The sequence below is a fragment of the Lepisma saccharinum genome, chromosome 4, assembly GCF_977018435.1.
Source record: "Lepisma saccharinum chromosome 4, izLepSacc3.1, whole genome shotgun sequence".
Classification (NCBI taxonomy): Eukaryota; Metazoa; Arthropoda; class Insecta; order Zygentoma; family Lepismatidae; genus Lepisma; species Lepisma saccharinum.
The window spans coordinates 114138826-114165579 of record NC_139232.1 but is presented as its reverse complement, the minus strand read 5'-3'; the positions used below and the strand labels follow the sequence as shown (position 1 = coordinate 114165579).

At 39.3% G+C, this 26754-nt stretch overlaps 1 protein-coding gene across 3 annotated transcripts in view; it reads left to right on the top strand.

Annotated features, from left to right (window-relative positions):
- Nucleotides 1–26754, top strand: part of LOC145986799 (P protein-like) — a 99125-nt gene that overhangs the window by 43345 nt on the left and 29026 nt on the right. For all 3 annotated transcript variants that reach the window (XM_083121235.1, XM_083121236.1, XM_083121237.1), the window contains 6 exons: nucleotides 281–445; nucleotides 18438–18569; nucleotides 18994–19135; nucleotides 19616–19688; nucleotides 22084–22286; nucleotides 23904–24010. In XM_083121235.1, coding sequence (XP_082977361.1) covers nucleotides 281–445; nucleotides 18438–18569; nucleotides 18994–19135; nucleotides 19616–19688; nucleotides 22084–22286; nucleotides 23904–24010 — 822 coding nt within the window. The remainder of the gene's footprint in view (nucleotides 1–280; nucleotides 446–18437; nucleotides 18570–18993; nucleotides 19136–19615; nucleotides 19689–22083; nucleotides 22287–23903; nucleotides 24011–26754) is intronic.

The following is a 26754-nucleotide window of genomic DNA, read 5'->3' as shown; positions in this document are numbered from 1 at the left end:
GATGCAAGAGAAAGATCAACGAATATACTCGTGGACAATTTGCCGAATAATACTTGTGCATCGCACTGTACACTCGTTCATACGGCAAGTTAGAATTTCTATATTTTGTGTGGCGAGATATTTTATTTTTTACATGTGGAAAATTTTGTTTCTGTAGCTACATTTCAGTGAAGCCATTGCAATTCTAATACAGGTTAATTTTATGATTATAAAAAAATGAATGTCACTTTGTGTTCGTTAATATGGCTTTTGTGATTAATTGGGCATCCTGTTTTTCCAGGCAGGATACATCTTATCCTGTGGCCACTCTGGAGGTGTGGAACAACCTTCCAGAGACCATCAAGCTGGATCCCTTCCTGGCCAACTTCCGGGAAGGTTACGAGAAGCACTTCCGTAGATGCAGCAACGCCAGCCTTCGAGGGCTCAGCGTGCCCAGCACAAGCAGGTGAGTAATCTCTGCATTTCCTATCTAACTTCACTAGGGGTGTGCGGGACGGGAAAATTCGCAATTTCACGACAAAGTTGGGAAATTTTCGGGACGGGAAATGTTCAAAATTTCACGAAGCTCTGGAAATCTCGAATTCTACGTCATTTTCACTTTAAGTGATTGTTTCTGCATTTCTGGTACAAAAACTAACAATTTTCGATAAGTTCCAGACATTTACAACGCAGACAACGTCGAGAATTAACGACCTTTTAAAATAACCATTCGGTATTTCCCGACTGTTCGGGATCCCGAGAAGTCTGGAATTCATTTCCCGAAGTCGGGGTCGGGAAATTTTTTTCACGATCCCGGTCCCGACTTTTCGGGATCCCGCACACCCCTAAACTTCACTGCTGATCGTGTAGCTTAAGTAGGAACAGTAATGTGCCGTACTCCCATGTTTGTCTACATATGTTTTCTACGTTTAAAACGCATAAATTGCAAACTTGCTGTAATAAACTGACAATAAAAATGATATGTAAAATAATTTACAAGTCTGTTTTGAATTTAAAGTGCCGTTTTCCATTCATGGTGCTTCGTATAAAGCTAACTATCCCATTTACAACAAAAAAATCATCAATTATTGGGAAATAATTTTATAATGTAGGCATTACACTGTTCATGCCTCTCGTTCGGTTATTTTTTTCATCACACTGAACTATATCAAAATTTGTCTGTATTGTAGTGATTATAATTGCTATTTAGAACGAATATAAAGATTGTTATTTTGCTTATTATTGCATATCGTCTTTAAAGATGACAGTTACCGTATTTGCCGACGTATAAGATGCACTTTTCCCCCTTAAAAATAGGTTTGAAAAACAGGGTGCGTTTTATGCGCCGATACTGTTTTTGTTTACCTCAAATTCTGGAAATTTTCCCTGTTCTAAGACAATTTCCTTGCGGTTAGTGGAGAAGAAGATTAAAATGTATTCTTTCCTAGTTAGGTTACGTAAGTTATTATTTTTAAAGTAGACTTACATATTACTTTATATTTGAAATACTGTGCATTAATTATATTAAGTGATAAAGCTTTTTCATCAAAAATGTGACCAAAGAAAGGGGATGCGTCTTATACTCCGGCAAATACGGTATATAAAAAAATGTGATTAAAACCGGCGTTACCTATTTACTAACCAACCGCGCGGAATAATCCATAAAATCTTACGGGATGGTTAAGGCAGGCGTCTTCTTGTTTACATAACCAAGATGTTCTAGCGTACACAGTGATTCAGACACGCAACATCGGATATTTGTGGTGGAAACTTTAAGAAACAATGTGTTATCTCAAATTGAAGAAACTCCTTTTACATAACATGGATGTTTTTGACCTGCTTATCGTTGCGGCGCGATCCCATGCGACCGAATGCAAACAAACCAATTCTTACTCAACCTTCACTCCGGATATGTAGATGGCGCTCAGTAACCACTATATGTGTCGCACTTAGTGACTGGTACAGTTGGATGCATAAATATTATCAACCATATCGTCCATCGCTATTTTGATTCATTTTTCCTCATGTCCTACAGGAATTTAAGGAATAGAATTGCGCACATGCTGGTGTAGTGCAGAGGCGTCTTCTGAACGCATGCGTCAATTGTGGGAAAAAGGACAGCTTGCTCTGCGACGACATTCATGAGCATTTCTACATTCTAATTTCTTCATATATGAGAAGTATTTATTTTATACGAGAGCGCTGAACTAAGCTTATATTACATTTCTTGGATCTGAAGTGACGCATGCATCAATTGTGGGAAAAGAAGTATTACTTTATTTCACTTCAGATCCAAGGAATGTAATATAAGCTTAGTTCAGCGCTCTCGTGTAAAATAAATATACTTCTCATATATGAAGAAATTAGAATGTAGAAATGCTCATGAATGTCGTCGCAGAGTAAGCTGTCCTTTTTCCCACAATTGATGCATGCGTTCGCGAGACGCCTCTGGATGTATTTTTAAGTCCACTTTATGCACAGTTCAGCTAATCGGAACTGGACATTAGTTCAAAGTATGATCCGAACCACTGTATAATGTGGCTCCACCGGGGATTTAATCCAAAACCGTTTTAATTACAAGGCGATATTTGTAAGCCAGCAAAGGCCTACTGCTTCGTTGACGTTTTGATTTTTTTTAGTAATTTCCTATATTTTGTGTATTTATAAACTGATATAATTGTATAACGTAACACTTTCGCATGTAGATCAAAACAGTTTTCACATAGTTAGGCTTACAGTTTACATTCTACTTACTTCCTAACTGCAATCGCACTGCAAATAATAATTTTTTTATGTCTCACACTATAAAATAAATTCAAGTGGCATAACTTTTTTGTGGCCGCCATAATTTCCAGTTTTCTGGTTCTGGCTCCATAAGGTGCTATTTTCGGCACTTGGTTGGGGTTACCATAATATTCAAATGATTCAAGAGAAATTGCTAGAAGCCACCTATCCGCACTCTTAATACTACACTGACCGTACCTCATAGATGGGTGTTGGGTGTTCGATTTATTCGTGGTTAGTTCCAATCTGGGTGTGAGTAGTTCTTACTTCTCCTTCATCTATTTAATATAATCATCACCATCATTGAGATTAACATAGTCTGATAATAGTCGGAAAAATAAACATTTCAGCTATTATAGGCGCCCAATTGCAGCCTCTTAAATCAACCACCAGTCTCATTTCACAGCCGCTGACCGTTTCTAGACGAAATTGTTTGTTCTCTTCCTGGGTTTCGGATGTATTTCTCAACCTGTGCTCATCTTTCCCCTCGTCACATATCATTGACTCACTGACATTGTTCCGAGAAAACTCTCGAAGTGCGTCAGTCAATATTTCGAACAATGGACACTGCAAATAGAAACATCCCCTCCTCCGGTTGATAAGATTGTGGCTATTCTTTGGTACCTTCTACCAACCTGCAGGCACGTAGAATTTTCTATTTCCTTCTGTGACAAAAGAATAACTTTCGAAAAGCTTGGTCGGCTTCAAAACACATTTCTTCATATTAGCCAGTGGCGTGCTCCAACGGAGGGTTGAAGTTCACACATTAATTTTAAAAATTGAGTACATGAAAATATGGCAAGTACAGTAATGCTAAACTGTTCTCTGGAATGACAAATTATTAATAGTAAACTTTTACTATTTGGCTCTACTGCAACGAATCAAAGCTTAATAACAAGTGTGATCGTTACATTGTCCTAAAAAATGTAGCAGCAAATCCAGTTACAAATATTTCTTTTTCTATTATTATTTCAAATCTGACGCATAAAATTTCTTCAGCATTATTTTATACACTAGTGTCTTGAAAAATGCGCGGAGAAAATAAATTGTCACTAAAATTATAATTTCTAATTTTCAACTCGGCATTTCCAGTGGAGACCTGTTCGTGGCGCCAAATCTCACTGGGAAACTTCACCTTCGTCGTGAGACCGAAGTCCCCTTTCTAGGTGCCGAGCTAAGGGTTCGATTCCAGGCTACGTGTGACCGGACCGGTTTTCACCCCCGGCGCATAGCCGACTCGTGCATAAAGTGATGTTGAATAATTAATAATAATAATAATAATAATAATAATGACGTCGATAATAATAATAATTGATGTTGGCCCTAAAATAACCATCAATCTTACTACAGATCATTCCCTGACATTCGCTACGAGACTCGGCGGCAAGCGGCCCGGCATCAGCGCTTGTCTTTCCCGGTGAACGGGTCCGCGACAGTCGCTAGAGTCGGCTATTAAAATATACAGTTTTCATATTGTATACTAACCTTGACCACAGAAGGTGTTGAAAATGATGTCCTTCGGCTGCAACACATTCCTGGCATCTCCGAAGGAAATTGGCATTTACACGTGCAAGTTCGTCTACTGTAATTCTCCAGATTTCTCGTACATTACTCTCTTTTAACTCACGGATGGTGTGCAGATTGTCTTTGTATACTTTATTTTTTAAATTTCCCCATTTTTCTTTCCACTTTTATTCAGAACTGACCCTGTTAATCTAAACATTTTTACGAGGTTTAATATAATTAGTCCTATGTGGAACGGGAACACCAGGAGATTTCGTTGCAAAACGTCGTCGCACTTCTCCACAATTCCTCTTTCCGAAGTAACACTCGACAAAATAAATCCTTTGTAGTAATGTAAACTTTTGTGGTGCCATATTAAGTCACAATCTTCAACACACGGACACGACGCAACACAACTTCCGAGGGAGGATTATACTGGCGTCAGTCTGCAACGTCAACAGAAATGGAAAGAGAGCGAAGGCAGGGAGAGCGAAAAAAAAACACTAGCGTGCGACTGTCGCGGACCCGTTCACCGGGGGAGAGAAGCCCTGATGCCGGGCCGCTTGCAGCAGTCTCGTAGCGAATGTCAGGGAATGCTCTGTAGTTCAAATTGAAAGCATTTATTACATAAATATCAGCAATTAAAATTTTGCTTTTATCATTTGATGATATTTAATAACTACATATTTGTCGGTTAAACTAGCTGTGCTCAGTTATGTAAAATAATTTTAAATACTCGTAGATTAATAAGGAATGTTATTTTTTGTTAGAAAATGCCCTGTGCTCTATGTGTAGGTTTTAATTATTCGATAATAAAAACAGGACTAATTTGAATTAATGTGCATAATATAATTTCGTAATATAGTGAAATACCCCTTCGATCAGCTGCAAACTTATAGATTTCCACGCTTATGACGTATTTCCATACTACGTCATATCAGCAATTGTGAAATCGTTATATTTTATCGTTTTGAAGAAGTGTTAATGTTTACAAACATGAAAGATGTCATAAGTCTCAAATTCTTATGAACACAGAGGTTAGCTTTAAAGTTACGAAACTGCCCACTCCTGTACATAATACAGTGTGCCCACAAATGATTATTCTGAAAAGATTTCTCCTCGCCAGCTACTAGCGAGCCTTGGATCCATTTTATTTATAAATTTGACCTCTACGCTGATGGAAGTTTTTGCTAATGTAGTGTATACATTTGCCGGTAGGAGCGCCCTTGTAACTGTCAAATTAAAAATGGACAATACTATCGGACAAGCTTGTTAACAAAACTGTAATTGTGCCTTTAAGTTGGGAAGGTTGATTCCTTCAATACTTGGCCCTCAAATATACGCACACCTTCAATTGAGTATCAAAGTTTTATATATTACAGGTTAAACTTGACTAATCTCCAATTGCACATTCGTTTGACAATTGAGCTTCCGATTACAGAAGTATCTCTGAAAAGGCTGATTAGTTGCAATCAGTGTTGACGTGTGTCGCTGATGTTTCATCAGTAAGAAGGCTGTGATACGAAGCACGTCAATAGCATTGGTAGCATTGCCGTCCTTATCTGTTTGCTTGTATTGCCTGTGAGACATAGATAAACGTAAACTTCGGTCGGACATACATCATAGCCGATTTAACTCGCGGACAGTGCGCAGTCTTATTTTTAATGTGCCCTTCGATTACAAAAACGATGAACAAAAACGGGTATGTACTTCCTTTATCGTTAATGTGACATGCATGTGGTGTCCCCTATATCGTAACCTTTACGATAAAGTACGCAGTTCTTTTTTTTAGTTGGGAATGCTTCTTTTTACTATCAGAATGAAACCAAAGCTGACAGCCTCAGGAACTGCGTGAACTATGAAGAAGAAATGTGAACAAATGTTTCAAAACTACTTGTTAGAGTTCAAATGTTCCTAAACTATCTCAATTGGTATTTCCGCATGAAGTTCCATTTACCAGTAATGGTGGCAGAAAAAGTAGGAAAATAGGGGATGGATGAACCTATTTTGTGGCGATTTGTCACGCTTCTCTAAACAGCATGAAAATGTATATTTTAGGTCACTGGTGTACGCAGGATTTTTTTCTAAAGGGTCTGGAATTGTAAAAGTGGATATTACATGGCTGCGTTCTAAGGAAGCAGTAGTATTACGTTTGAAAGTTGCTCGGGGATCATTTTATGGGGGATTGCATTCACGAGTTTGTCCCCCCCAGCCTCCCTCGCGTTCTTTACCGCTTTCTTTTGAAAATTGTTATTTTCTCGAAATTTCAGAGGGGGCTATAGCCCCATCTCCCCCTGCGTACGCCAGTGTTTGGTGTGAGAGTTTATCAGTGTGTTCTTTATTCGAGGTAAACTGGATGACTAGAACAGTCATCCAACTGTGCCCTCAATGTTTGGCCTGTGTCGTGGTTGTCACCTTCCAATCATGCAAATCTACAGTCAGGACGCGCTAGCAACCGGCGTGGAACCACCCGCTCTGGTAGTGACGCGCCGTTGCCGGATTGACCTACTTCAGGGTTTTCGCGAGTCCACAGAAACACGTGTAGGATTAAACATCTGGTTAAACAGTCAACAACGGGACACTTCCATTGTTCTCATTCCGACTTTGTTCATATTTGAAGGAACAACGTTAACTACTTCTGTTCTTTCATTCATTTTTTTATGTTTTTTACATACAGGCAGGGGCGCCGACTTGTCAAAATTATTGGGAGGAGGCTCTGATCACTGAAATAAATTAAAGAATGACTCACTCTCTCCCTTTTTAAAGTTTTGGCTTCAGTGTTCAGAATCTCGTAAAAGCCCATGAATTCCTCAAAAATATCAAAAATTTTCATTCACAGTTCGAATGCAGAATGTGAATTGTTCACGGATGTAAATGTCACTAGTTTCGTCAACCGTAATAGCAAAATATTCCCGACTTTTAATATCTGCTACAACGGGGCACAAAACAGATCTCCCTAATATATCAACGATCTCGTTCTTAATGTCATATGAGAGCCATTTGTTGCCCGAACGTCCCATCCACTCTCCTAATTCATGCACATCTTAGTTTGAAACTGTTTTTAGTAAAAATGTTAACAATACTCTAATTATATAATTAGTATATAGTAATAAGTCATGTGTTTTGCTGTCTCTGGTCATAGCCCCCCCCCCCCAAAGTTGATGGTTTAGCGGTCTCAGCCCCTCAAATTTGCTGGTCTAGAACATTTCAAATGTGTATTTACAGTTAAGTTCATGTGGCACAATTCAGAGTAAACTTTACAAGAGAAACAAAATAATACATTAGATTTAGTGTTGTCCACGAGACGAGACTTTGGCCTGTCTCGTCTCGAAAATATTAGTTTGTCAAAGGGACACATGATCAATCTCGTCTCGTCTCGAATTTTTAAAAGGTTGTCCCGTCTCGTCCCGTGGGCAACACTAATTAGATTCTCTTAAGCAAAATTATTTATGGGGCTCTGCCCCCACATCGGTAACATTGGGGGGACTCGAGCCCCCCCAAGCCCCATGGAGTCGGCGCCTATGCATACAGGTAGCTCGAAATGATCATTAATGTTACGAAAATCGAGCAATTGGCAAGCGTTTGGTTGTAATTTATTGAACTCTGTATTGGCAGAGCCTGTATTCTCATGTAGCGTCCCAAATTATCTCACTTCACACACCCACATGTGCCTCCCCGATGGTACAGTGGTATGGTAAGCATCGTCGCCTTGTAATCAAGTAGTCCTGGGTTAGATAGCCTGTCGAGGCACATAGTGGTTCGGATCCCACTTCCAACTGTAGGTCCATTCCAGATTAGCCGTAGTGTGCATAAAGTGGACTTGAAAACACCAACTCAATCAATCATTTCACACACAGTTTATTTGTTCTTGATAAATTCTTCTCCGTAATACAATAACTCAGTTCTGTGAAATTCTGTTTTAGAGGTGAATTTTTGTAGGTTCCGCAAAATATAATTTAAAAACTTGTTAACGAAACCAAGTTGTACGTAATTTGTTTATAGGTAATTCGCCCTAATTTTCAAGAAATACATTTCATTTGTACGTTCTGAAGCTTCAACAATGTTACAGAAGTATAAATTCCATGTCTTTACAAAACAAAGGGCGAGTTTCGTATACAAAACAATGTCGGTATCGAGTTGCGAAAAAGACGAATGCCGCGGCATGACAAAGAAGGCAAAGAGAGGCGGCATGAAATCTCAGGAGAACGATTTGCCACAGTTGTTCATAACACAAGAAGCATTTTCTTTTGTAGATAATTGTGATATGAGACAACACAAGTAAAAAGATGCCGGTAGCTGATGCTTGCAATGTACCATAATAAAAACACAACAAAGGTTCTTTCAGTGAAGGTTTTCGGTTGCTGTGTAGAGCAGGAAGAGAAAATGTTTCATGATTGCCAGAAAGTAAAATTCACACGGGAAGTTAACGTAGCCTACAAGAAACTTCAGATTCAAACTTCTAGATTCGTTAATTTATCACTTTACGATGGAAATAACATATATTAGAATACTGATACGTACGTGCTTAATTTCGCGTGACGTTTTATTTTTTTCCCGAGCTTGCCAACAGCTGATTAGCCTGTCCGCCTGTTTGTGCGAGCGTGGCAACGCAGAACACCTCCAGCCACATGGCAGCCAACGAGGAGACAGAATTTGGTCACGTTTTGCGTTGTGATTGCACACCGCTTCTCATCGCGGCCCGACTAGATTCTATTGTAGGTGATGGTACTGCAATTTTTGCGAAAAAGTGTTGCTCCTTAACAGGCTCCGTAATCGCGAGTATGGCAATATTATTGATACACCAGGAGCAAGAAATGAGAGCTAAACTACTTCTCAATATACACGTGTATCTAACTACATTCTGTCAGTGGATTCTGGATTGACTAGCAGCAGCCTACGTCAAGATTTGTTCAATGAATCGCGCTTATCACATGAATGGAGCGGCGAACAACCTCCTACAAGAAGTGTTTTTTACTCCCCTCCCGATGGTGGTGTCTCAATTTTCTCTCGCATTCTGATTTTGAACTCTGTGGCTTTGTTGAATTCTGAACCTGTACGTTTGAACCTATTTCTAGGATTCTATAACTAAAGACTGTTAGCAATGGTTTACCCTGCTAGCTGGAAACGAAAAACCGCGACACTATATTTTGTGGAGGGTAGCTACGCTTCCCGCTATACTGAAATTACCCATCATTTGCCAAGAAATTTTGAGAGCATTGAAATATAGAATTCTCGCATCCGTGAAGTTTGTGCGTTCGACATCGAGTAAATGGCAGTTGCGTGCTGCGCATGCGCAAGGGAGGAGCAGTATCTGCTACGTCGTGAGCGAAGAATGTGCGCGTGTGTGTGTGATCTAAAAATCGAAAGTTTATGCTGCAAGGCAGAATTTTGGGTGAAAGTACGCTCGTACATGAAGCTTGAAAAGCTTTTGCGTGAATTTCGTTATAGAACTAGGCTTCGTTTTTATTTTACGTTGCTAGTTTTAGAATCTAACTACCTTCTAGACCTACTTAAATGTAGTCACTAGGGTCATTGACCAACTGTTGACAATCCACCATTAGGACTCGAGATTCCTTTCAAGTTACCTATCTATGACAATAGCAAGTCAAGAATGTTTTTCTTCGGAAACAATAGTGATTAAAATATAGGACAATGTCTTCATGACTTGTTTCCTGCTTCGCATTATATGAATACTTTTTATCTTTCAATTACCTCAACTAAGATTGCAAACTACTTCAATTCAATACGTCAAAGCCGTTCAGCATAATGTAAATAAGATCTGTATCGGCTGTGATCACTATCGGAAGTGACGTCGGGAGTTAAAGGCGAATGTTATCTTCTACTTCAAGGAGGAATCCTTTGTCGTTCTTGTGCTTCGTCACAAATTGCAACATTTTGTGAAATACAAATGTTTTTTGAAAGTGCGCAGTTCAAGATTTCTGTAACTTGAGAGTACTGATAGAATGTTTCTCTAACCTTTCACCGCAGGATTTTTTTTTTAAAATAAATACAAAATCCAAATTTATGTCGTTCAAGAATAGTAGACATGCGTCGTATATATAGAATGATCTCTTCCATCTCAATTTCAAGAATTCCTATATTTCTTCCATCTTGCTTTGGCACCACCTGTTATCGCTAGCAATTATTTTATTGTTAGCCCATAATAGTGTGTGTGTGTGTGTGCGCGCGCGCGGATTAGCACAAGGTATTGGCTGAGGCGACAGATGCTAATACTCTACAGACACGGAGATCGAGCGTGTTGAGAGCCATTATTTTAAACTTGTCGCGCACTGAGACGCCGGAAGCGCAACAACAGAATGAAACAGTTTCGCTTCCGGCGTCCTAGTGGGCCATAACCCTCAAGATAACTTCTAGCCGGAAATTCCGTGCTTCGGTTCCGCACGTTGCCCTGTAGTAAGCGTTACACCATTTGATTTCAATAGAAGCAGACGACAGAAGTTCTGTTGCCGGATTTTCCAGTGTTTCCAGCGTCTCTGTGTGCGGGGTCTTTTAGAACTAGTGAGGCAAATGCCAGGTTACATAGGTCGATGGCCACAACGGTAGCCAGATCCAACGCTTCTGGACTTTTACTTGTGGGGCACGCAAAGAGGCTAAGAAAATTGACCTTCTACCACCTCGAAGAAAGGATAACAGGCGCTATCACCCTCACCACACTAGCAGACGTCCTACGCAACTGGGAGCTTCGAATAGAAGCAAGCATTCAAGCTAATGATGCACATATTGAACATGTACTGCAGCTGTATCCATTACTCGGTGGAGACAATGAACAGTGGTTCGGATTCCACTTTAAACTGTAGGTCCAGTCCCGATTAGCCTATATGTGCATAAAGTGGACTTACAACAACAATTCAATTCATTGCATATCAGTCATGTGTGTGATTGTAATCACGCACTTGTTTCCCTATGTAACCTGACTTTTGCCGCACCCTGTACTTTCAACGAGCTATGGTTTTGTTAGAGCAGTTTTCCAGTATGTACCCTTGCCCAGCGGCGATACGTTCTTGAACCCCGACGATTTGTTCTGTTACTATGACAATGACAACGTTGTCTTATTTCTTTCCTGAAAGGCGTCACCCGGGTTCAAGGTTATTATGCGAGGAAATGCCCTCTGCCTCAGATAAATGGCAAGATATGAAACCAGAGCGAATCGAGGGTCGCCTTTCAACAAGGAGCAAGAATCGTTAATCCGCCACTGATCCAAACTTGGTCACTAAGTTTCCGTAATATTTTCAATTCAAATAATTTAACCGTTCTTGGCAGCTTTTTATCGTACAAATGTAAGGCTGTACAGCGGGGCGTGGAATGGTTGTAAAGGTTAACTATTTTAAGTTTTAGGTTAACTTAAATTGTCCGAGTGATTAAAGCGGAAAGTAATATCGGGATTCCTTTTTTTGTTTTCCCACGTTTTGAACCTTGCACCGTGTAATCGCACCTCGTGATGCCAGCGTTGAAAGAAACACGCTGTAATGGTGATAAGGTCAAGGTTATCTGCCTTCTCCCTTCCGTCCAAAGATCACGATTGACTGTGGAAACCACACCGTGTGCTTTTCTAAGTTTTGTGATGTTCAGTCAGCCGGGAAAAACAGAATGTTGACTGAGGAGCGACAACAGCTGCAAGGATGAAATCCGATGTTTGAATTAAGGACGTCGCGCACTGAGACGCGGGAAAACACGGAAAAATCCGGCAACAGAACTTCTGTCGTCTTCTTCTATTGAAATCCAATGGTGTAACCTGCAACACTTATACAGGCGAACGTGCGGAACCGAAGCACGGAGTTTCCGGCTAGAAGTCTGCAGGTTATCATGAGACGCAGGAAGCGAAACTGTTCCGTTCTGTTGCCGCGCTTCCGGCGCCTCAGTGCGCGTCAAGCTTTAGTGTGTTGTGAACCTACACTCTTTGTCTCTGGAATCTCTGGAGCAACGCCGCGCATAACTGTAGGGGAGGGGAAAAAGCGAGTGGGCGGAGCAAAGCAGTGCGCGCTGTTACAAACTGCTGGTAGCTGCAGACGCGTTTTTCTTCCATGCACTCCATTGGTCGAGCCCTCTCAACCTTACGCAGACACCTAGCCTAGTATACATACATACATATACATGTATATGTATGTATATGTATGTATATGTATGTATATGCATGTATGTATATGTATATATATGTATATGTTGATTGGCTTTCAGAAATCGGTCCCCACCATGTTTGAAAATTGAATATTTCGAGTTTCACTTTTAACTGATGTTTATATAATGGTTTCCTGATTAAATTGTACATTTTAATATTAAATTTAATACTGTTTTTTGCATTTATTTTGGTCATTAGTCTAAATCATAAAAAAAGAAAATCAGAATAGACTGAAGAAGGTTGTCGCACTTAGCTATACCCAGTGGCGGCTTATTGCCTGAGGTATTGCACTTCAGCCTCGCATCAAAAAGAAGATAATAATGGGGTGATAACCCCTCCCAATTAATCAAACCCGTTTTGGCATAATGATGCTATGGCAATCCAAGTGGTGTACATTAGTATTTCCGGGATTGACAAGAACAACGTGATTTTCGAAAGTAAGGAAGAGAGATCTTTTCTTGTTCGTTTTATATCGTATATCAGTAGCGTACGCAGGATTTCATCAAGGGGAGTGTTATCTCGAAAACTTTCTACAAATTCACATTACCATTGTTTTATTATACTTTAATTAATTAATAATAATAATAAATTAATTAATAATTCTTATAATTAATTAATTAGTTTAATTACTACTAATGCAGCTGCTATTTATGAAAGAAATAGAACAAAATTACAATTCTTTTGTTTCAAAATAATTGTCTAGTCAACGGTTATTTGTATATGAGAAGTGAGACATTTTAAGTGTGAAGAAAATCCATAAAAACAAGCAAATATATTAAATTTATTGAAATAATCGAAATATGAAACTCATTCAAGGAGCCGCGCTGGTCTAGTCTGACAACTTCGTGGGATATCCGGGTTCGATTCCCGGAATTGGTTGGAATTTATCCAGCCTTGTCTCCGCACCCAGCCTATGAGTATCTGAGAGCAACCTTGGGGATGAAGGCTGCCGGAGCATGGTGCTGATCACATCACCTGCAAAATAGTTCGAGATCAAGAATCTTAGGGGCCCACCACACCACTATGTGTGACTTCGTGGCACGGTGCTATATACACGGGGGAATTTACATTACCTTTACCTATGGAACTCACCCAGGGTGATGATGAAGCGCGAGAATACATGTTGCTAAATTCCACTGAGTCTATGTTTTCGTTGTAAAGTAAGTTTATAGACATTCCAACACATTTATCCCTTCTAGGTGATTCACAAAAGACTTCTTCGACATTATTTAATGATGTGGATGTAGACTCAGCATCACTTGAGAGTTCACAAGGGGATGTGAAATCAGTACCGGGAAGAACGTTTGCAATAAGGACGAAGCAAGGAATTTTCACAATTCTCGCAAGAGTCACTGCGCGACTTTTTGCAAAAGAAAATTTGCAAAATTGAACTTTGCGGCCGCTTAGATTGTGTTTGAAATGTTGTGTTTTTCTTCATGCTGCATGGGAATAATAATCCAAATAATTATTATTATTATTATTATTATTATTATTATTACTGTTGCAGATCTTTGACTGTGATAAATTAGCCATTTTTAATTTTTCTACAGCATTTTCCATAATATTTCAAGAGCTCAAGGGGGGGGGTTTAAACCCGGTAACCCCCTCCTTGCGTACGCCACTGTCGTATATATTGTATTGTCTGCTATAATGAAAACATAGTCTGAGTTGATGCTCTATTTTAATTTCTTCGTGATACACTGCAATATATCGTTCTGGGTTTCCTTCAAAGTTTCTCTGAAAACTAAGGATTGCTCATAAAGCGGATTCTATTAAATCATAAACAACATCCGGGAGCCAACATGACACTGTTTTCAAGGGAAATCCAAATCGTGACAGTCGACTGCCAACAACTCAATAACCTCACTGTTAGATCATTTGCGTCAATAAGAAGTCGAAGCAAAATCCGTGAAATGTGCTTGCTAGGGTTATCGGTCCTAGTTTCATTGTAACATGATTGAGCTATCCTTTCAAGTTCGTAGGTTACAAAACGCTTTATCAGCACGCATGCGCCACCAAGCGAGCAATATAATAATCTGAACCAAAACAAGAGAATTGGGTGGTTCTTAAAGCGGATTATTCCAGTAGTAAAAAGGTCAGATCCACTATCTGGAACGGGTAAATTGTCGGCTACGGGTCAGTTGCTAGCTAAACCAATACGCGGAAAAGATTTTTATCTGGAACAAGCAGGAGTTGACTGAGAAAGAAACGAAAGAAAAAAACTTATTTCTTGAGAAATCTGTCAATAGTGCCAAAGGGCATGTGATATTGATGTTTGTCGTGGGCCTCTATTTCTTTGGATTTTATTGGACCCCACTGTCCATGCGTCGCGACTGACGTGGGTCATGGCCTTTATATTTAGTCTGAGGATCTGCAATACAGATATTTGGCGTCTAGTTTCAAGATACGTCGGTGTGGTGCGTACTTGATTGTAAGTAAAAATCATATTTTGATAACCAAACTCCATGACGAAAGAGCCCTCTAAGAGCCAGTGACGTGCACTGAGGAGTAGCTAGTCTAGCAGAGATAGATCAATCAATCTCACGTCTCTAATTATTTTCAAGTCACAATATTTATTGTCTTGTTAAAGCTGCAGTTCATATGCAACACTTTCTTTTTCACGCGCTTCTCGTCCCTCGGTGTGATCCGCGGACAAAACTGGCCTAGCTCGCTCTTCTTCCGCCTTAGCAATTCCAGGTAGAAACTGGTTTCCGTAGGAAAAGGGAAGATTTCTGCCTCTACCTCCCTTGTCCCCTTGCACCCCGCTGCAATGGTTGAAAGCCCGTGGTTTCAGGTCCCCCAGTCTATCTCCTATAGGACAGATAGGGTATGGGTTTCCATTCGATTCCTTTGTAAATCCTCTAAAGAACTCAAGGGAAAATTTTCTGCAGTACTTATGTTCTCTGTATTTACACAACCTTTTACACGTTGTACAATATGTATGTATAATATGGGATTTAGTTTTATTATTTATGAAATGGCAACGTGTTATGTGCAGACAATAATGTTTTGCTTTCTTTATTTTATTTTTTCAAATATGGAATATATAATGATTAAATTACAAATATTTGCTCAGGCTCTCGCTCGCTCTCGTTTTAGTAGTGTTTTTTTTTTCAAATATACTAATCTCGGCCTCCAACGGATGTATTTATTTGGGCAAGAGAACGCGTGTTCATATTGTTGTTGGTTTGGTTTATTTTACTTCGCTTTTCTGCCACGTTTGGTTATCGCGAAAATGAGGATGTGATGAAATTAATGAAGGGACCTCGAACAATCCAGGCCGGGATTCGAACCCGTGATGAGCGTGCATTCTTGTTCCTGTGTTGTACTCTGCAGTGATTAATGAAATAATTTGAAATGAAAAATGTATCTCAGAACTCAAGAAGCCAAATTAATATTATTGAAGAAACTACAAAAAAGTGTGTTTTGTTACCTGTTTTGTTTCTGTGCATAAAGTGGACTTACTTAAAACACCAAATCAACCAACCGTGGGGGAGTAGTTATCACAGCGCGCTACGACACCAGGAGTTCCGGGTTCCAACCCCAACTTGGGCATGGGTGTTCTTTGTGTTTGTCCCTTCATTAATTTATCGTATCACCTTCGCAATTAAACAAATGTGACAAAAAAAGCGACGCTAAGTAACAAAAGTCAAATCATTGATTGATTGCTTGATTTGGTTTATTTTAATTCGCTTCTCCATCACTTTTGGCTAATCGCGAAGATAATACAATATAATTGATGAAGGGACACTCAAAGAATACCCATGGCCAAGCCGAGATTCGAACGCAGGATCTTTCGCTTAGTAGTCAAATCAAATCATTTTTATTTTCAAATGTGGGTGGGGGTTACGTGTACTTTTTTTAGTACTCATTCATCATTTTGCAATCTTTTCCTGTTACTGACGTTCTATTTTTAGGAATACTGCGCCCTAAAAGGGGGAGGGGTATTAGCCACACCATCCCCACCTTGAGCACGCCACTGATTGCTACTCCAAGTGTCGACGTCACTGCTAAGGGCCAGGGCCTGCCAGAGCAGTTTTTTCATTGGGTGATTGATGGCCAGCAGATAGTACCATCGCCGCTGTTTTCTGGCTTTCGAACTCCCCCAATTGCCCAAACGACTCCGAAATTTTAGAGGCTCCCGCTTCGTAATACTTTTAGTCAGTCACAATTACCGAAATGGTGAAATAGAAGGAAGCCATCACCTACCTAGCAGAATTGTTACAAAAGGTATCCTGTCTATTCAATTATATTTCAAGACCCATCCCCGCCGTCAGAAACCCCCCCCCCCCCAAACAATTAACAGTTCAATCACTGAATCCAAAAGAGACAGCCACATGGGATAAAATAGTAAATTTGTTGAGAAATGTACTCTATAGCCTTGTACAGTTACGGATAGTTCTGGGCATGGACGTAACTTTGGACCTAACTTTGAGGGGGCAGAATTAAACTGGGCCTAATTTTAAGGGGGAAGAATCAGATTTGGGCCTAATTTTGAGGAGCGAGAATTAAACTTGGGCCTAATTTTGAGGGGACAGAATTAAACGGCCTAATTTTAGGGGACAGAATTAAACTGGGCCTAATTTTGAGGGGGAAGAATCAGACGTGCCTATTTTTGAGGGGGAAGAATCAGACGTGCCTATTTTTGAGGGGGAAGAATCAGACGTGCCTATTTTTGAGGGGGAAGAATCAGACGTGCCTATTTTTGAGGGGGAAGAATCAGACTGGGCCTAAATTTTGAGGTGGAAGAATCAGACCGGGCCTAAATTTTGAGGTGGAAGAATCAGACCGGGCCTAAATTTTGAGGGGGAAGAATTAAACTGCCTAATATTGAGGGGGAAGAATTGAACTTGTGCGTAATTTTGAGGGGGCAGAAATAAAGTGGGCTTAATTTTGAGGGGGCATAATTAAACGGCCTATTTTTGAGGGAGAAGAATCAGACGTGCCTATTTTTGAGGGGGAAGAATCAGACGTGCCTATTTTTGAGGGGGAAGAATCAGACGTGCCTATTTTTGAGGGGGAAGAATCAGACGTGCCTATTTTTGAGGGGGAAGAATCAGACGTGCCTATTTTTGAGGGGGAAGAATCAGACGTGCCTAAATTTTGAGGGGGAAGAATCAGACGTGCCTAAATTTTGAGGGGGAAGAATCAGACGTGCCTAAATTTTGAGGGGGGAGAATCAGACGTGCCTAAATTTTGAGGGGGGAGAATCAGACGTGCCTAAATTTTGAGGGGGGAGAATCAGACGTGCCTAAATTTTGAGGGGGGAGAATCAGACGTGCCTAAATTTTGAGGGGGGAGAATCAGACGTGCCTAAATTTTGAGGGGGGAGAATCAGACGTGCCTAAATTTTGAGGGGGGAGAATCAGACGTGCCTAAATTTTGAGGGGGGAGAATCAAACTGGGCCTAATTCTGAGGGGGGAGAATTAAACTGTGCCTAATTCTGAGGCCTAACTTTGGGGAAGAGACTCGAAAAGTTTTCCATCCAATAAAAACAGCATCCAGGATTATTTGCTAAATAACTGGTGACGTTTGCGAAATCAAAAATATTACTCTTCATTACTTCGCTACTCAGATTCCCTAACTTGTAAATTTTAATAAACCCGAAAATTTTGGAGAGCAAGTGCCCCCTCCTTGCCCCCGCCAAGTTACGCCTATGGTTCTGGGTTGTAACGATCCCATTGGTTTCAATGGAATCGTTACAACCCAGAACTGTCCGTAACTGTACCACATTGGATACTCAATATTCTTTACTCTTGATGTCCTTGGTTTGAGTCTTGGACACAGGGTTTATCTTTCACCTATCTCAGGTAGTCACCAATCGCCCTAATTGTTGCAATTAATAAGAGGTAGAAAACAACGTAAAATTAACCAAGAGAGGAATACTTGTATGAATCACCATGGAGACAATGCAGTAAGTGGAGGATGCTCATGCAAATTATCTTAGCTGGGGGTATGTGGGTAGCATCCCCCCACTTAAGCACTCACACCAGTAAATATGTGACCAATAATAATGATCAATTCTCTTGCCAGGAATTCCTTCTGCAACCCTACAGACATTCCGCTGACAGAATTGAGGGAATCAACTCCACTCCTTGGTGGGAACACAATGGGAAAGCACTACACAGCTATAAACTTGCAGCTGGCTCAATCAACAGATAGGAAGTAAGTGTACATGTTCATTTACGAACACTTTTGGTTTGTAGTCACCTCGTTGATTCTTAACGGAAGCATATTACAACCAGTAGCAGCGATTGGGTGCCAAAAGGAGGAGTGGCTTAGCATTATGAGGGGGTAAAAGTGGCAAAAAGTGGGAGGGAAACTGCCCCCCCCCTAATCGTCGCCACTGATTACAACCCAAAAGTGTGCATGACTGTATAAAATATATTTTCAGTGAACCTTATTAGAGGATATGTACAGACTTCAAATAAGTTACTTGGAAATAATGGCAGTGCAGTTGCTTTTCTTTTATATTGACAATTAGTTAAAGCCTAATCAGGTTAAGCACATTTTCAGGAAGCTGATTTTTTAAAATTAGAAGTGCTTTGTAATTAAATAATGGCATTCTTACATAGAAATTATTTTTCAGGCGGAAAGGTTCACTCCTGCCAAGCGTGCATGGTGGTGCCGACGATGATGATGTTAGTGATAATCCTACAGAAACAAGAACCAATACTTGTGCTAAATACACGAAAATCATCATCCTTCTTATAGTGTGGATAACCTTCACAGTAAGTTTACTTAAAAACCATAAAAGCATATTGTGTCAAATAGTCAGTGTCCCCACTATCCTCAAAGTCAAGGAAATCTACCACTAACTAAATAAATCCATGGAAAAGTCAGGGAATCCAACAAATATTAAAAAACTTTGTATGATAGTATTAACTTTATTGAACTGACAATGAATATGGATTTTTCACATTATTTGTAAACCCTAATTTGATAGTGTAGCATGTGTTCATATGTAAAAAGAAATACTAAATTGCAACTGGAGACAGTTTTCATGTTTGCACTAAAAATTATTACAGAATTAAAGTAAGATAAAATAGTTACAAAATAGTGTCAGATTTTTAATTTGTCTAATTTTGAGCGTTAGCCCTGACTGTTGAATGAGTAAAGAACTATCAATTTTCAGATTTTAATGCATAAAATAACATTCCACTATCCATAAGTAAACCTTCATTTTTTAATGGTTCTTCCTTCTCTTGCAGGCAATATTAATGACAAAAAGTGAAAAACTAAACAATATGCATCAACTCTCCTTACCGGAAGGAAAAACAAGATGTATCCTTTATTATTAATTATTAGTATGCTTTACATTTTGTGTAAATGTATGTTATAAAATACTTCAGTACATAATCAAAACAATTATATCAATGTTTCTTGTGCAGATACAATGTAAGATCAAGAACGGCCTACCACTAACATCTACTAAGTTTATAGATTCCGTAATGCTCATTTTCTATTATAATTTTTCTCTGTAGAATCCTATTCTTTAGGCAACGTGGAACATGGTAGTTACAAAAAATAATGTGCTCTATATATAACACTTTTTGAATATAATTGAACTATGGTTCATTTCCATAGCACATCCATTACTTCATATTTGTAGCACTTTCACTAACATGCTAGTTATCATTTAGTCATGTTTTTTAGAGGGAGTTTTAGGTTGGGTTTCTGTTCATGATTTGTACACCCCTGTTGATATAAAGTGGCATACTTTATAGGATTGAACAGCTGAGGAATGTGTCATTCTTCATTTGATAGCTTTGCATAGAATCTGTCCATAGCATCCTCAGCACTTTGCAAGAGTTGCTATTATGTTATTCCAGCAGCAGTAACACATCTATCAATCTCTCTGATAAGTACAAATTTGAACTTTGGAACTCTGAGGATAAAAAGCAGTGTTGACCAGTAAAAAGTACTTTTCAAATATTGATACAGGAAAAAAAGGCACTTGAAAAAGCTTTGGTAAGAGCAGTACAGAGATAACTCTGCAAACCAACTTCACATGTAAAAGCACGAATTACTCGTGTGATGAAACTTTCTGTTGATATTGTTTTTAGAAAGGATTTCAAAGTCTAATATCTCAAGTGCACACTTTGTTGCTACCTTGATTCCAAGAAAAGATGCACATTTGCCAAGAAATGGCTTCAGTGGGAGATTGTTGTTAACTGAAAAGCTTAAACCATGAATCACTGTTATGTCATATATACAAAGAAGGTAATAGTTAGTGTAATGAGCTGTTGAGCCACACGTTTCAGGGTTGGTTAAGGACCATATATTCTTTGAAATATTTACACTCACATTGGAAGCATAGGTGTTGCAATGTTTCAGGCCACCAGACGTTTCTCAACTTGGAAGTGATATTCATAACAAAATCATTCATGAAAATCCCCCTCCCCCAAAACACACACACACATGCAATTTGGATAACTGTGAGTTTAGCCTCCAAATAATGATAAAACATCACTTTCCATGTTTAAAAATTAGCATGTAGGGTGCATTAAAACTGGTGATATTCGAACTTAACCTGATCCACAATTTCTCTGGGTAAGAGAAAGGCATCTACTTTTACTCATTCGTAGCTATGAGTTTCAGCCTTGCTTCTAACATGTTGTACTCGTAGTGATTCAGAGATGTTTGTCCCTTGAATGACATCCGGTTTTTACGAGACCTGCAATGTGTGACTCAGCTTTAAGAAACAATGTTTCATAGCTGCAGGCCCGGATTAAGGTGGGTGCTATTGGTGCTGCAGCATTAGGCCCATTCCTGAAATAGGCCCAGATGAAAACTGACGAGAATTTTCCGAAAGCTGAACAGTTTTCTTTTGCTATATTAACCTGAAAATAAATCTTAGAATGAAATTTGGAGCCCCAATTTCGGACGCCTAGACACAGGTAGTAAATTTTTCACCTTGAAAGTTAGTTATACAGAAAAAATCGGCGGCATTCAGCATCAGTCCCAATTTCGTCTTAATCCGGCCCTGCATAGCTGCCAAGCTATTGTCTATTTCATTAATTACAATCATTGCATAGGCGCAGCTTTGATCTTGCCTCCCCCACAAATTTTCAGATTTATGAAAATTTACAACTTTACAACTTAATTGTACTTTTGTTAAGCTCCTGGAACCTGAGAAGCAAATATAATAGTTATTTATTAAAATAGTCCTGGATGATAATTTTTATGGACTTGAAAAACTTTCTGGACTCCCCCCCCCCCCCAAAGTTAAGCTCCAAGTTCAATTCTGCCCCCCCTCCTTCCTAAAGTTAGGTCCCAAGTTACACCTCTGCATCATTGTCATTAAAAGTTCGAAAATTGACATTTCTTTTTTTTTATAATTGGTGTGTTGCCTTAATTGTGTAGTGGTGCATAACAGTAGCATTGTTCTGGATCGTCCTGATGTCCCAGTGGTTTAAGCTGTCACATAATCAAGAGATTCCGGAATTCATTTCCTAGTGGAGTTCAAATACCACTTAAAATCTAACACAAGCCTCAAGACATTACTTCATAATAGTCTTTTTTTAGTTCAAATTACTCAGGGTCATTTCCGAAGGTGTAAGTTAGATGGTGAACCTTTGTGCTGAACTGGTTAGAAGCTCATTAGGCAGTACTAAAGAAATTAACATTAGATTTTATGTCTTATTGTTGAGTGTATCTGCCTTAACTGTGAGTTTAGCATACTGGATTCTAGAAAAGCCAAGCAAAAGTGAACTCAGTGTCACCCTCCAAGGTGCATTTGTGCCTTCAGTGTACGCAAACATGTCATCGCACTGGGTGTCTGTGTGGGTGGAGCACTCCGAAGCCCATTGGACCACCCACTTCAACCTCTCCACCATCATGGAGGATGAAGACTTAGACAGGCAGAAATTTTTTACTCAGGTGAGTGATTTGTTAAATTTCAGTATAAATGTAATTGAAAAATCAGAATGTTAGCATTGTTAAGTTGTGGGTTTAGTTCCACAATTTCAAATGTCACGTATCATTTGTGTTTTAGAATGATAACTGTTTGGGCAATGAATGATAAGACTAATTTGGGTTATGGGTAGTTTCATATCATCAGATCATCCAACCATAAGTGTGCAGAGATAAGAAATTGAGGGTATATAAACCATGTCATGTACCATACTGTAAAAAGTGGGTGTAAAATAACACCAAATATGGTGCTAAGGCTCAATATTAAAACTCTTCATGTGGCATGGAATTGGTGTTGTACAGCACAATGTTTTGTGTATTGTTACACCATTGAGCAACATCAATTGCAGAAGGCTGCCACATATGAATAAATTGGTGTTGCATTAATTTGTCATGTGAGAACAAAGAATGTGGTTTTCTGTTTTCTAACCTTTCTATTTGCATTGAAAAGCTCTATTCAGATCAACATGTCTAAAGAAATTAATGAAATTGGACGAGTGTTACTCCATTTTATTGCAAAGGAGAAGACATAGAGATATGTTGATCTTACTCCAAACAGCTCTTCAAAATGAGTGGATACATTAAGAAAACAGAACTGCATTTTTGGAGTTAATGTTCCTCTGGTTCTCACAATAAATTGTGTTGTCTATGTTGCCTTCATTTTTGGTGGTCCATGAGACTCCATGGAAAAATCCTTCAATACTTGCAGTCTCATCCCTATATACATTAGAATGCCTCCTATTTGTAAAGTATATCAGAAACTCAAAAAAAAAAATAGTAATATACATAATCATAATGCAAGAACAAAGGCAAACGTGCATAGACAACCACAGACTCAACCTATACAAAAGGAGTGCCAAAAGCACTGGAATACTACTTACTATACAATAAACTTCCATGTGAAATTAAGGAGGAAATAAATCTTAAGCTATTCAAAAATAAAATTAAAAAACTATCTCCTAGAAACCACCCTACAGTGCATATAAAACTACTTTTTCTGTATCACCCATATATGTAATATAGTGGATGTAATATATATATTTGTAACTCAATTATGCTGATCTACATCCCATATATGTAATCAAGTGTACTTGTATTTGTATTGTAATTATACTGTAATATGTAAAAATATGACATGTTCTATACTACAGCAGATAAAAATATCAATAATCTAGTCCACAGAACGAGAATACATTACAATTAAAATATTTTAGTGTAGAATTATATCCTAAAACATTCATTTTAAAGGAATATTCACATAATGCTGAAAAAATTTTGTTCTAAAATCACTGTACTACTATGTATTATTTTGGAGATATTTCAAATGTCAAACACATCATACCCGGTATATTGAAAAGATTAAAAGTTTACTGCATTTCATCCCCAACGAAGACTGACAACTTAATAGAAAGAAAAAGGCTTCAGAAGTGTCAGTTACCGAGAACATTATCAGGCATATATTGATGCTTAGATTACAAAAGACAATATTTGATTGTAATATACCATTGAAATGTAATGATTAGTGTTGGATATTTTGAACTAACTACTCTTTACCGTTCTAATGGATCTTTTAATGTTTTTCAGAACGTCAGTGATTTATGGGAAATCCCTATAGTGCCTGAAGGTTTGGTGGACTTTGTTCCAGAGATTAAAGCCCAGAAAGTATTCACTCTACACGAATATGAAGTCGAGTAAGTGATTCCTGCATATAATGTTGCTTTATTTTTTAGCTGCATATGCTTTCAGTATTCCGTAAAGCTACTTATTTATGGCTAGTGATTAATCCGCTAAATATAGACAAGTTGTTGGCAGTCATTTGTATTTCATATTTAAACGAGAACTTTTAAACACATTGATGTTACGTAGATTTTTCAGCGAAAAATGCAGGCTCGACCAGGACTCGAACCTGGATCTCTGGCATACCGTGCCATTGCTCACCCGCTGAGCTACCCACAGAGTTCCTTGCCTGATTTTTCTCTTCACTTGAAGGAACCAGGCAATGTCGACGTCTAGTGTTTCAAAGGCAACAGATCCCGTTGCAGTAGCACTTGCAGAGACGATTCCACACAGGTAAAACAGGTACGGCGAAAAATCAGGCGAAACCAGGTCGGCTCAGTAGACCAATGGCACGGTATGCCAGAGACCTGGTTTCGAGTCCTGTTCAAGTCTGCATTCTTTGCTGAAAAATCTACGTAGTACATCTCCTGTGCGTGCCTAATTTAAAGACTTTGATGTTAGTTTAACAATGATCTTCATATTGAGAACGACGTTAATTTACTCACTGACATAGTTAAGATTTCATTTTTAGGTGACTTAAGTTTTTCACAATGCACATTGTATGGGTTGATGGCTGGGTCTGTATACAGGCTGTAGAAAAAGAATTGGAGTTGTTCAACTTTCAGTAGCTCAAGGATAGATATTAATAGTTAAATTTTATCTCCTTTATTTCACTCTACATGGCTGGTGTGTTGGCTCTAATTCATTACATTGTATTGGAGCCACTACTACATAAAATAATGGGTACAGAGTAAAAGTGGCGTAACTCCATTCAATACAGTTTTGAGAAAAAGGCACATTTAGGTAGCTTAGTCCTATGTTTAAATATTGGAGCACAAACACAGTGGTGCATCTATGAGCAAGAATTTGAAACTTAGGAGATACTTCTAACACTCAAATGTTAATACTTCACACTTCTAAGTTATACACGTAACTCAGTTTCCAAGAAAAGTGTAGTTATGCCAATTATGCTCTGAACTGTTCATATATCTCACTTCATTTGTTTCAATTGAACACGTGTGTAAATTAAAATTTATAAAATGACCACTGGCCTTCTCTAACATGGACAATTGCAAAGAATTTTATGATCTAAAGGGTTTTCCAATAAGGGCGGGTCGATGTTGAAATGGAATAAAACAAGCTGTGTGTGAGGTATGAACGAAATTCTTTTTTTATTTGAAAGGCCCATGTATGCCATTATGTATGGAATATAACATCGTTCAAATGTCCGCCGCGGCTTCTCACGGTGGCACTTATCCGAGTGGTCCAATTTTCAATGACACTGCCGCATAGATCCGGCTGAATTTGAGCGATGGCCTGGGTGATGTTGACTTTAAGGGCATCGGTCGATTGCGGTTTATTGGCATAGACCTGCGACTTCAGGAAACACCACAAGAAAAAGTCTAGCGGGGTCAAATCGCACGATCTTGGTGGCCAATTCACGTCACCTCTGCGAGAGATAACCATACCTTCAAATCGTTCATGCAGAATGTCCATCGTGGCGTCCGCTGTGTGGCACGTAGCGCCGTCCTGCTGGAACCACATGTCATCTATGTCCATATCGTTCAATTTGGGCCAAAAGAAATCGGTTATCGTCGTTCTGTAGCGCTCGCCGTTGACGGTGATGGCCTCACCAACGTCGTTTTGAAAAAAGTACGGACCAATGATGCCGCCGGCCCAAAATCCGCACCAAACAGTAACTTTTTGTGGGTGCAATGCCACCTGGTGAACCTCGTGTGGGTTGGAGTCGTCCCATATACGGCAATTTTGCTTATTAACACAGCCATTCATCCAAAAATGCGCCTCGTCGCTAAAGATGATTTTTGGGCCAAAATTGGGGTCCTCTTCCAAACGCTCCGAAGCCCAGTCAGCGAACAAACGGCGTTGTCGATGGTCATTAACTTTGAGCTCCTGGGTCAGTTGGATCTTGTACGGGTGTAGGCCCAAGTCCCGATGCAAAATTCGCCAAGTTGAAGTCTGCGAAAGGCCGAGTTCTTGTGCACGGCGAGGAATTGACTGCCTCGGGTTCTCCTGCACACTTGCACAGACCACGGCGATGTTCTCAGCCGATGTGGCGTTCCTTTGACGTAGGGGTGTTGGCTGATTGTTTACCGAACCGGTCGTCTCGAATTTGGCCACCAAACGTTGGGGATTCGACTTTGAAGGGTACACCGCGTCTGCCGTAAAATGGGCGCAACGCGCGCAACGTTTGCACTAACGAACACTCATTTTGATAATAAAGTTTTATCATTTGGACGCGCTGCTCAATCGTGTAACTTGCCATGGTGATTTGGCATCAGTGCCTGAAAAGGAAACAACAGATTAGATAGACGCCACCAAAACAACATGGCCGCCACAGGCTGCCAACATCGACCCGCCCTTATTGGAAAACCCAAATATATTTTCAAATACTGCTTAAGAAGTGATAAAATAAAATTTTATACAACCAGTCGTAACATGAAGGGGATGTACCTTGCAAAATTAATATTGATAACTCATTTTCCTTGTATATATGTAATAAAATAACACTGATGAACAAATTCAAACTTTTTTTTGCTCCTTTGAACGAAAATAGGTGATTATCAGTGACGTGCACTGAGGAGTAGCTAGTCTAGCAGAGATAGATCAATCAATCTCACATCTCGAATTATATTCAAAT